Source organism: Nicotiana tabacum, chromosome 7, assembly GCF_000715075.1.
Source record: "Nicotiana tabacum cultivar K326 chromosome 7, ASM71507v2, whole genome shotgun sequence".
NCBI classification, from domain to species: Eukaryota; Viridiplantae; Streptophyta; class Magnoliopsida; order Solanales; family Solanaceae; genus Nicotiana; species Nicotiana tabacum.
In genome coordinates, this window is record NC_134086.1 from 65628491 (window position 1) to 65641106 (window position 12616).

Consider the following 12616-nt stretch of genomic DNA (forward strand, 5'->3'; position numbering starts at 1 on the left):
AAGCAAATTCTTAAACTTCTAAGTATGGTTTGGAAAAAATGTATGCTTTAGTACTACTCTTTTAAATAGTAATGTCACTCTTTTGGTCTTATATCTCAACAATTAATCATTAGCTCCAATATTTTGAGGCTTCTCCTCATCTTGCATTATTTAGTTTATTTCTGGAAAAAAAAAAAGCGTTTATATTATCAACAAAATTATTCTTTTGTTTTATGCGAGAAAAAGGAACTATCATATCCCAAAACATGTCAAATGTCAACATTTTTAATTCGATTTTTGGAATCGATACTTTTAATTGATTCCCCCCTTTAATATTGGGGCTAATTATAGTAAAGCATTTACCAACTTTATTTATTCGTTTATTTATTTATTTAAATCTGATATCTTTATATACGTATATTTCTGTAGCCCAGTGATGTGGGTCGCCTCCATTGTTGAGAATACGACCCCACAGTGGATCTGACGCAAAACCCAGTTGGATTTTCTTGCTTACAATCCTCAGATCTCTTCTACAAATCGAATCTGTCAATTTTCCAAGTTAATCCAACAGTAGTTGTTGTTGGATGATAAAGGAGGGAGTCTAACTGAAACATTTAGCAGAAATGGGGTCCAAGAAGAAACTAAATTCGCAGAAAAGTTTTCGTTCTGCTTCTCCAGTTAAAGAAATGTCAATTTCAGGCAAGTCTTTCTTTTTCTAATTTTCTGGGATATTACGGGAAAAAATGAAACTTGTTGATGGATAAGATTGTTTCTTGAATGTTGGGTATGTGTTTCTATACTTGTTTCCAGTTAATAATTGCATATGCTGGATGAAGGTGTAAATCAGATTCTTGAATATTTGTCAAGAATTGTGTGTGGTTTAGGCCTTTAGGGAAAGCCAAATTTTTTATGGATCTCTCATGCTTGAGACTAAACATTTTTGTGATGTGCTACCCCCTTTTTTTTGGATAAGCAAACCTAGTTTTCGCATAATTGCATCAACTATTAAGTATCAGCTTGTGGAGTTATGGTGAGTTTGGATAGTTGTTATAGATAAATCTTAAAGATAAATTCTTCAGAGTATTGGAACGAAATAGTTGATCAGACAAGACTAGACAAGATTAGAAATAATCACATCATGCAGAAGGTGCAAGTAGCACTCATAGAGGACGCAATACGAGAAGGTTGATTGAGATGGCGTCGTCATGTCCTATGTCAACCTCTAGATGTGTCATGTCCTATGTCATGCCTCCCGATGCGTTGGTCCATAGATGTGAAACCATGATGATTGAAAGTGTTAAAAGGGAATGAGGTTGACCTAAGATTACATGGAAGGTAGTTTTCTCCAAAGACTTGCATTTTCTTGGTTTCCATGAAGACTTAGTGAAAAAATAATGGAATCTTGTTCGAGATTTGAATGGCGGTAGAAAATATAAAGAACTTCTGGCAATGGTGAACCTAAATGGATAAGGATTCATATAGCCGACCCTTAGCTTGTGATTTAGGCATAGTGGTTAATGTTATTGTTGTTTGGAATGAATTGGTCGCAAAAAAGAGCAACTGATGTACCTGACTCATATAGCCAGCTACAACTAGTGTGTGATTTAAGTGTATTTGACTGATTGAATCTTGAAGTACGGAGACAAAAATCAAAGAAAATGCTTAAGTTATATACTGGGCCAGTAATCATAGACTGTCAATCTTATTATGGTTGGTTCAATCAACCAACTATACATTTTGCCATATAGAATCATTTTTTCTAGATCACTTTTTTTTGCATGTGGACTATTTGCTTATGTCATTATGTAAGTCTTTTGGATATGGTGTAGAGAAAAATGTATGCTGATACCCATTGTGCACCTTGGGTGATGTGGTCTTCCTCATGGGATTGAGCAATTCTAAAACATGTTGATTCATGGAGTTGTTTGTTTTAGTCCTTCTGGTTACAGTGCGAGTAGAGTATTGGAGTTAGGAACAGCCTTGGACAGAGGATATATCTGCAGACTTTGTCGCATTTTGAATTGTAATAAATTGTTTGAATGTAGCATCGAAAAGGTGACACTAACTAGGAGAAGTTGCAGTTTTTGGCAAGAAAACTTTGGCTATTCATCATGTCCTACTTTCTGCACCCTTGTTTTCATAATCTTATACCAATTCTATCGAAGATTTTCTTGTTTTTCCAATGTACTTAGCCAGTCGACTGTTATACTGGAGGTCCAGTACTCATTACATTAGGTTTTTAGTGTCATTCTCATCATCCCCTTTTTGGGAGAAAAGACATTTTTTTAAATGCTATGGTCATGTGGTCTCCTATTGGCGTTTAAACTTAAGATGATGTATCTCAAACCAATGTGATTAAGTAGGTTCTCATCTGGATTAGATTAGTTTAAGTTTCATGATTTCATCCTAGTTTTATAGTTTGTTTAGAGATCATCTGCTTCCATTTGGAGATTAGTGTCTTCAGTAGTCATTGTTTAGCAGCTAAATGTTAAACTAAATGAAACCCGGTATTAGTTTGAACACATGGATCAAAATATACAGCATAGAATGATAACTGGCCTAGATTTAAGTTGGTGGAACATATTTTCTTTGAACCGCATCTGTGTGGTACTGTTCCAAAAAGCAATTTTTAGCCAATTTGCCAAATTACCTGTAAATCCTGCATAGTATTGTCCCAAGTTTGTCATGAAGGTATAATCAAGACCCCCATGGAGTTGGTTGTGGATCAAAAAATTAAGATTCCATTTCTTGTATTGGACATAGTCTATAACAATATTTTCTGTTTATATCCTTTATGTTATTCTCTCGGTTTCATTTTATGTGTCTTAGTTTGACTGGATATAGAATTTGTAAAAGTAATGTAAACTTTTGAATCTTGTGCTATCAAACTAAAGATGTGTTTAATGTACCAAAATGCCCTTTGACTCTTGTCGTTTGTAAACATGTCATGCGGGATGTTTGCATTAAAGAGTTGGTATATAGAGAAAGTGGCATTCTTTTTGAAACAGACTAAATTGAAATTAAGACACTTGTTATGAAACTTTGGGAGTACTTTCTATTCCATAGTGTTGGCTGAAGATGAAATATTAAGGCCTTTGAAATTTTGGATTTTTGTCAATATTCGCTTGCTATTTTTGGTAGTTAGTTTTTCCCTTCCATTTAGGCCCGAATCTGCTTAGATCGAATCTTTTCTTATCTGCAAGAGTTCCATATCTATTTCATTTGTGGGTAGAGAGCATCGAATGAGACTTTAGTTTGACAATGTATCATTTAACATGATTGGTGACTTGATGATGATGAGAAACATAATAACTGGAAAAGTACATGATGCATACATCTTTTGAGCATTTCTTCTTTTTAAGATGAGAAATTTGAATTGTGATTTTTAATTCTGAAGGCCTAGAAGACCACTAAATGCATGCGGAGAGAAGAACGAGATTTATAGAAATCAAAGCATTCATGTTGTTGAACTATGATATATGTCTAATTTCTTAGAAAGAAACACCTTTCTAATAAAAAAATATTCTGAAGTAGGTTCATTAGTGACTTGATGATGATGAGAAACATAGTAACTGGAAAAGTACATGATGCATATATCTTTTGAGCATTTCTTCTTTTTAAGATGAGAAATTTGAATTGTGCTTTTTAATTCTGAAGGCCTAGAAGACCACTAAATGCATGTGGAGAGAAGAACGAGATTTATAGAAACCAAAGCATTCATGTTGTTGAACTATGATAATATGTCTAATTTCTTAGAAAGAAACACTTTTCTAATAAAAAAACATTCTGAAGTAGCTTCATTAGGAACTGCTTTTATTGCAAAACTTATGAGTTATTATTATCTCTGTTTCCTGTAAGTGATCAGTTCAGTAGGCGTGTAGCCGTTGGCAAACTTGTTTTGTTAAAATCAACTCTATAAAGATGCTTACTTATTTTTCACTATAAAAGGCTTATATCTCCAACCATAAACTGGGGAGGATATCAATAGCACCGATCTATCACATGTTATCTGAAATTTACATCTTGACCTACTTATTGTAGTTATTTGTGTACTAGTGCTTTAGCAGCATAAATTCCTACTGTATCCCATCTTTTAAGAATTTTTGAGATTGTAACGTATAGAGATAAAAGTCCAAAAACAAATTAAAATCGTTGAGGCTTCACTATTTCACCTAATATTTGGAAGCTTATGTTATAACTCTGTTATGGATGAGGACAAAAAATACATTTTTATTAAATGAATAAGGAAATAAATTTACTGAGAAGTATCGAGAGAAATTCAATTTTTTTCTGAAAATTGATTGTAGAATTATTAATGAGAAACTTTTATATAGGAACTTTCACTTGACTAGAGTTAAAAATAAGGACATAAAACTTAAAGGTTCTAATTGATATGATTGAATTAAATAGGAAATAAATTAATTGCATGTCTCTTTATCAATTGGTTGACCAAAAAAGGAACAACCAACACATCAAAGGAAAAAAAAGCTAAAAGTAAGGAAACAAAAATATTTTATCTATGTGGCACGTTACAGGAAGGAGAACGTGTTCATCATTGTAAATGCAGTGCTTGTTATATCGGGTCTTTATATTTTTGCATATAAATTTAGTATATTTTTTAGCCGAAAGCTTATATGTGATGCTCACTGTCTAGGCAGATTTGAATGGAGAAAAGAAAGTAAGGGACAAAAATTAAGGGGACAGCATAATTTTTTTTTGGGGGGGGTTGGGGGGGGGGGGTGCTCCTGTCGAAGAGAAGGAAGTATTGCCTAAAGTTACTTGGCTGAGTTTATTGCCATTGCGTTGCAGATCTTCGTGCGAAGCATCAAAAGGATTTAGAAAATTTGAATCTGTTGACACAGCCTTTCAGAACGCTCAAGCTTTTCAGTATGGCGATGATGCAGTATTTCAGGAAGTCGATAGCATATCTTTTGTCGCATCGATGGTGTATGCTTTTCAGTACCATTGCTGTGCTTGCCTTGATAGTGCTTGTGACAACCGATGGTCCTCATGTAAAGGTATGCTTCATCAATTTCAGTTGTTTTTACAATGGAGAAGGATGGTTACTTTTACCATCACCAGAAGATATGCCTAGCACCCAAGGGGATGACGATTGTGGTCAATGAACTGGGAAAGGCCTTGGGAGACCAAGGTTCAAATCCCAACAAAGGCAATTTCCATCTGCTTAAGCCTTGGTGGACAGAGTTATCTGATAATTATATTGGTGGGAGGTAGCATGTACTCGATGAAGTAGTCGAGGTGCACGCAAGTTCGTTCGAATACCACTGTTATCTATAGACATGCACGCGGCACGCGCCTAAGAAAAAAAAATGTATTGCATGTTGCCGGAAGTTGACAAGTGGTCAACTTATAGCTTAATTTTCTATTGTTACATCACAAGTGAATTGTTTATTTGGATCTCTTTGACAATTTTGGATTGTTCTGTTGAGTTAGAAATTGTCAGATATCTATTTTCCTCTACTTGCATGATACATCCGATGGTGAAAGGAATGGGATGGATATAGAAGACTACTATAGGCATTCACTAGTTTTGAAGAGCCTTTGTTTGGTTGTTTATGGTACCTCTCTCTATGTTGTTTTGAAACTCAAAGACTTACCAATGCTAATTGGACATTTATGTTGCGATGCAGCATGTTGAGGAGGTTCTTCGATATCTTAGGTTTGGACTATGGTGGGTGGCTCTTGGTGTTGCATCTTCTATTGGCCTTGGTACGTTGTTTGATTTTTTAGCGTCTTATGTTCTATATTGGAGGGCAACTTATCTACTCAAGTCTCCATAATAAGGAACTTGCTGATAGTATTGGGATTTAACTTGCTTCTTTCTAGTTTTTCCATTAAAAACACTTATAGATCCTCTATTTGTTCCGTGTTGCAGGGTCTGGTTTGCACACTTTTGTCCTCTATCTGGGCCCTCATATTGCTTTATTTACGATAAAAGCAATGAAGTGTGGGCGAGTTGACCTCAAAATGGCTCCCTATGATACAATACAATTCCAAAGAACTCCTCTATGGCTTCGCAAAGATTGTTCAGAGTTTGGGCCCCCTGTATTTTCATCTTCACATGGCACTAGTGTCCCACTTAGTAGCATATTGCCCCAAGTGCAGTTAGAGGCTATTTTGTGGGGCCTTGGAACCGCGCTTGGAGAGCTTCCCCCATATTTTATTTCACGAGCAGGTTTGTCTCTTATGCCTTTATGCCCATACCCGTGTCGAATAGATCTGTTAACACCTCCAGCACAAACTGATTGTGAAGCTATTGGTCCTAGTATCATAGGCGGCCATTCAATCTCAAGTTTAATGGAAATATTCTCCTGTAATTTCAGGAATAAAATAATTTCGGCATGTTGCCGATCTTGTTATAAGCAAATGATAATTTGAAGATTTTAATCTTCAGGGTCCTTGTTGCTAATGTATTTCCATCACTTAATGCAGCAAGCCTCTCGGGTAGTAGAGTGGACGCAATGAAAGAACTAGATGCATCTTCTGAAAGTAATGGATTTCTAGCTACTCGTCTGACTCAAATGAAGCGCTGGTTTCTTTCCCATGCACAATATTTGAACTTCTTCACAATTCTAATACTTGCTTCGGTTAGTCCAAATCTTTATTTAAATCTATCTTCTATTTATCCAGAAAGCCATTGCATGGAGGATAAGCTAGATGACCTTAGTTTTGCATGCGGATAAATTAATATGTTCCTAAAGCTAGACATTAGAGCATCACCTTGTCCCACCAGAAAATAACCCCCCCAGAAAATAAAGTTGATTTTTCGTTGACCGCAAATATAGATTTGGTTTCTAGTACATAAATATGTTTCTAATCTGCTAATGTCTCTGCAAATCACTGAACTTCCCATTACTAAAACCCCAGAAAATATTTACTGTGGTAACGGAGGTGCCTTTTGTAGGTTCCAAATCCTCTATTTGATCTTGCTGGCATAATGTGTGGACAATTTGGGATCCCATTTTGGGAGTTCTTTTTTGCAACTTTGATTGGAAAGGCTCTCATTAAAACTCACATACAGGTCAGTCAACTCTCCTTTTCTGCATTTATGATTCTCCACATCTTAGATGCTGTTTAGTTTTAGCTTAATGTAAAGATCTTGTCATTTGGCTCTTGACGACCTTTTTTGGACTGATCACTTTATGAACGAGCTGTGTTCTTTGACTATCCTTGTGCAGACTCTGTTTATAATTTCTGTTTGCAACAATCAACTTCTTGATTGGGTGGAAACCGAGTTGATTCGGATGCTTAGTTTTATACCTGGTTTTGAAACCATGTTACCGAACATCATTGCCAAGCTCCACTCCATGAAAGACAAGTATATGGCCACCAAAACACCTGTAACTTCAAATATAAAGGTAATAAATACATCTCTCTTTTACATGATTAAAGATTTTTGTTTGTGATATTTCATAATTCTTTTTTGCTGATTCAACTTTTCATCTTGTCAGGTGAACAAATGGGATTTCTCATTTGCTACTGTTTGGAATGGCGTGGTTACGATCATGCTACTGAACTTTTTCGTTAAGATTGTAAATGCTACTGCACAGAGATACTTGAAGAAACAGCAAGAAAAGGAATTCACTGGTCTGAAGAACAAATCATCCTGAGGGCAGCCAGATAACCCTCTTCATTCATTAAAATGGATTCATAGATTTGCTCTTCTTTCCAGCTTCTTCGTCGTTTGTCTTGTGGTCAGAAATAGAGTGAACGAAACGATTGGTAGCTTTGGTGATCACAACGGAAGGCTACTTGGAGACTCGGCACCAGCAAGTCCATTTCAGAAACTTTGTATAAAACAAGAGTAGCCTCACATGTTCATTGGCTATGTAACTTGAAGAGAAACATTATTTTTAGGGGTGCCAATGAAGTGCCATTTGTTGACAAAATTGGAGATGGGAAAGTTGGAAACTCATTATTGAGCAGATGCTCATACCTTTAGAAAGTGAAGATACCTTTTTCTGCATTTATAAACAAGAATGTGTTTTAAGTATAGCAATTAACAATGCTTTGCCCTAGCCTCATTTCCTTCCCTCACTCAAAATTTATCGATCATCCAATGAATATATCTTGATTATAACAAGTGCTTGGTATGGAGAAAAGATGTTTTGTGCTGATTATAACGAAGAATATGTCTTCCGTGTTATTGTGTTTCCATGGACGAGATTGTTTCGTACCTCGTTAACTCAATGCATGCCTGAAAGGGGCACCTGAGGCTCTTTGATTCTTCGTTTATTGGTTTCATGATTCTTTGATCTCTCTATCTCTTGACGTAAGAAAGTAACATAGGCTTGGCCAAGCATGTTTCATACTATGCCTATATTATCTTAAATCTTGTTCTATTATATCAATCTTAACTCGTTTAAATCAACATGTAACATTATTGCCACTAATTAATACTATTAAAAATTCATCAGAACACCCACCTTATGTCCAAATTTCTCATGTATGTTGTATGTTACTTTCTTATTTCCTCGCAAACACGGAAAGAGGTTCTAAAAAATATTCTTTTAAGATAAAATAAAAAATAAAAAAAATTCACCACTATGTTAGTTAAGTTTGTCATACATCTTCAAGTCTCCTTATTATTGGAGACTCGAGAGTATCTTCCCTCATCTCAATAATCAAATTGCTTTTTGCCCTAACATATGATAAGCTAATGCGGTTGTCAATTGTGATAAAGGTATCTCAATTCTCAACTCTTGTGCTGCTCAACTTATATGAATTTTCAACCAACTTTTTATGATTTTCCATATTCTATCTACAAGATTGAAATTGTGGGCCATATTGCCCTTGACTTATATAACAATGTCTTGGGCCACTGGCCCATCAGCATTTGGTTAGAGCTCCAATTTTATTTTTTTATTTTTTTGGGAGATACACATAACAAGTATGAAAGATTCAAACAGCGATCAAGAGGTACTTAAAATCCTGATAATGCTATTAAAATAGTTGTTTCTTTTGTCAAACAAACACGCCATGTGATTTCTTTTTATTTACTTACTATATGGTGGAAAGAATTATTTAGTATTGTGCTAGTAAAAAATAGCAAATACTTCATGAAGTAATTGAAATGCCCGCAAAAACACTAGGATATTGAGATTTGTGATTATAGTAGATTTCATCATCACTTGCGTAATCTTTGTTTTATACTATTATTCTATTAATAGTCAGTAATCATCGCTTAAATCACGATAATTAAACCCACAACCATTTGTCATTTTATAAGTTCAACCCTAATTAAACTTCACACATTGATCTTCGTGTCCACATGGCATAAGATCCTAATCAATACTACTACTATGGTTAACTTAATTATTTAATTCTTAAATAATTATCCTGATTTAAAGCATAATCTGAGTAGTTTCCTCCAGGTCAGATGATTTCATTAACAAAACATATTTGATTCCTTTGCCTTCAATAAGAATCCAAAGATAATACGGCGATGTTAACAATTAAACTAATGCATTAGATATAAGAGTTATCCAGGGCGGCCCAACGAATTTTGTGGTCTAAAGTCAAACTTTATGAGGGACTTTAATTTTTTTCTAAAAATAATTATTATTTATTTGAAGCTTTTTTTTTTTAGCTTTTCTTAGATACAAATTTGTTAATAATATTCTTATAATCAACAACTCCTAATAAATATTTCTCAATTGATAATATAGTTAATCCATTTAACCTTTCTTGTGACATTGTTGATCTTAGGTAAGTTTTATCAATTTTAATTTTGAAAACTTCATTCCGTTGAAGCAACGATAACACGAGTTATTAACATTATTCCATAAGCAATTTAGGCATTGAAAAAGAATTAAATCTTTTTATTTTATTAAGCGTATCAATTAAACTGCTATCTTCTAATTGTACTATTTTTCTTAATACTTTTATCAGAAAATAAATCTAATTCATTAAATACGAATTGATTATTATGCTTTAAAAACATTTAAGATTAAGGCAATATTTTTTCAAATTTTAACATCTAGTGATCTTAGTTTTTACCGCCAAATAGAAAATCAAAAATAGTTTCATATGCTGCTAATTGTTCAAATCTATTTTGAAGTGAAAAAATAACCTTGTCTATTATGTATAAAAATAATCAACTCTAAAGTACTCTTCGAAAGATTTTGAGATTTTATTATGAACATCCGCATCAAATTATTACTTCATATATATCACACGTTTCTTATGAAATTCGGACTCGATATTCATTTCATGTGTAATTTCTTTGGTAGAAATCATAACAATTACAAATCCTTCATATCTATTTTTGTTAAAGAAAGAAATCAAAAAAATTTCACTTTACATAAAAAAAATTTAAAAGTTATACATAATTTATTAGGTGTAACAAAAATGGGACCCCAAAAAATATAAGGCATAAAACGATTGATTTACTTGCTTTATGGAACAGCTGTCCCTGCAGTTATCTTCACTTAATAAACCTTTGTCCCATTCCCCCATATTTTATTTATTCATATAGGACAACTAATGGAATATTAATTAGTTGGTTTCAACCTAGGGCTCCCTATAATCAAGATGTCTAATCTCAAATAATCCAAAGTGGATATATTCTTGTTTATTGTAATTTTATATTTTCTATACCGCCCCATCACCCTATAGGGGGTTGGGGGCAGGTGGGGTGCGGGAGACAAGAAAGCAACCGCTTTTAAAAAATTAAGTAATGATGAATTATATAATGAAGCATGTAGGGTCTAGTAAAATGAATTAATTTAAAAAGTTAATTAGTGGGGTCCAATTTGCTTAGTGACTGAAATGTGGGGACTTTCTTGGTGGGTGATTTCATTGTCAGGAACCACACTACGGGTTTAATAATATTGGTGGTAGATCCAATGTTTTTTTTCCTATTTATTAAATAGCAAGTAATTCCGTCTTTTTGTTACATTATTTTTTTCCTATTTATTAAATAGCAAGTAATTCCTTCTTTTTGTTACATTATTTTTTACAAGTACTACCTTTTTGAAGATCTTCTAATTACTTCAAGAGATTTTGTCACATCATAATTTTCTCTATCTTCTTGTTATGTAGCCTCCTTTTATTATGTGCTAATAGGCTATACTTTTTTTTTCTCTTCATTTTGTATGATTTGTTTTATAGTTACATACAATATTCATTAATCATTAGTCATTCAATTTCTTTTAATTTTATTAGATTTCAAGTTTCTTATTTTCTAAGAAAACTTAAGTTAGAATCATAATTGTTTTTCTAAACTCAAAATAATAGGAATCCTTTGTTTAGTTTTAAAAAACATTGGCACCATAAAATATAAACTGAAATTAAAGGGATTATATTTGCAATTTTGGTGAAAGTTTCGAATATCTCGTGTTTTTAGAGGTGCAATACCCACCATTTTTTTATCTTCCCTAGGAGTTCCTCCATTTTGCTCTCACGATGACTCGAACTTACAAACTTAAAATCAAAGGTGAAAGGGGCTTAACACAACTCCTCTTGTCCCGACATCTTCATACATTTGGACTTTTTTGTTTTGTTTCAGATTTGATTTTTGTCTCTTTTGGGGGGTGGAAGGTGGGAGAGTTAAATTTATTATTGCATTATACTTTATTTTACTTTAACATACCTCACTTGAGAACGGCATAGCTTGACTAACTGAATGTTTGAAATTAATTAGTTCAAATTAGCTTGATGGAGATCTAATCATCTAAGATGAGAATTCCCTCAAGGCGGTGACCTAGAAATCTAATAATTGGAGTAGTATGCTTAAAATCAACGTTCAAAATATATACAGCAATGCCGACTAATTAAGCCAATCTATCTAAATTTTGATGGACAAAGTCATTGAATACACATGCCTATGAGAAATAACATGTCATTAGTAAATTAATCGAGGTGAGTATAACTCTATAAGTTGACCAAAAATCACCATTATGACGCACTAACAAATGAATCAAATCTTAATTGAACATTGTGTTAAAATTTTTAAAAAAATACAATTATTTAATTATTAAATAAGGAATCTTTGTATAGACTATGTAGCTCCTCCACATAACGATACATTAAAAGCTATGCATATAAAGAAATGCCTCAAAGCGTGCGCCATATTTAATAAACTAAATTATGGGGCACATAATTTATCTTATTAGTTATACATCTTCAATAGATTCAAATATTCCCTCGAATTAAGACTTCTCCCATGTGCATTAAGGATTAGCTCAACTTCTACTTATTTGTTATATCAAGTGTTTGAAAATATCAGGTTTCCATTATCTTCATCTTAAGACTTGAGAAAGACAGCTCCATTATTAAAAAAAACTAGTTTTATGGTATGTGCATGTATACCCCATATTAATGAGTATGAAGATTCTTTTTAAATATAAATATTATTAAAAAATGGTTGAGCTATAAATTAAAATTGAAAGAAAAGTGTAAATTTTAAAAAAACAATAAAATAATCCTACTCAAATAATTTCCTTTTCATATAATCCTATTCAAAAAACAAAAACACGGATAGATTTATTGAAACGTACCAAAATACGAAATATTTTCGGCATATTTAGCCGTAGAATATCATTTACTCCCTTTATATTTATTTATGTGCTATCATTTCTTATTATTCCATTTCAAAAAGACTGACACATTGTTA

The 12616-nt window shown here is 33.2% G+C and overlaps 1 protein-coding gene across 1 annotated transcript; it reads left to right on the forward strand.

Annotated features, from left to right (window-relative positions):
- Window positions 1-211: 211 nt before the first annotated feature.
- On the forward strand, window positions 212-8021 carry LOC107785697 (vacuole membrane protein KMS1). The gene is made up of 8 exons (XM_075257253.1): window positions 212-678; window positions 4789-4997; window positions 5631-5709; window positions 5876-6175; window positions 6433-6587; window positions 6905-7021; window positions 7179-7358; window positions 7452-8021. Exons 1-8 carry the CDS (start codon window positions 603-605, stop codon window positions 7608-7610), a joined length of 1275 nt encoding a protein of 424 aa, XP_075113354.1. The 5' UTR covers window positions 212-602; the 3' UTR covers window positions 7611-8021.
- The last annotated feature ends 4595 nt before the right edge of the window (window positions 8022-12616 follow it).

Coding starts and splice junctions, on each gene's coding strand:
- LOC107785697 (XM_075257253.1), top strand. CDS start 603: ATGGGGTCCAAGAAGAAACTAAATTCGCAGAAAAGTTTTCGTTCTGCT. Junction 679..4,788: donor TAAAGAAATGTCAATTTCAG/GCAAGTCTTTCT, acceptor ATTGCGTTGCAG/ATCTTCGTGCGAAGCATCAA. Junction 7,359..7,451: donor CTGTAACTTCAAATATAAAG/GTAATAAATACA, acceptor TCATCTTGTCAG/GTGAACAAATGGGATTTCTC.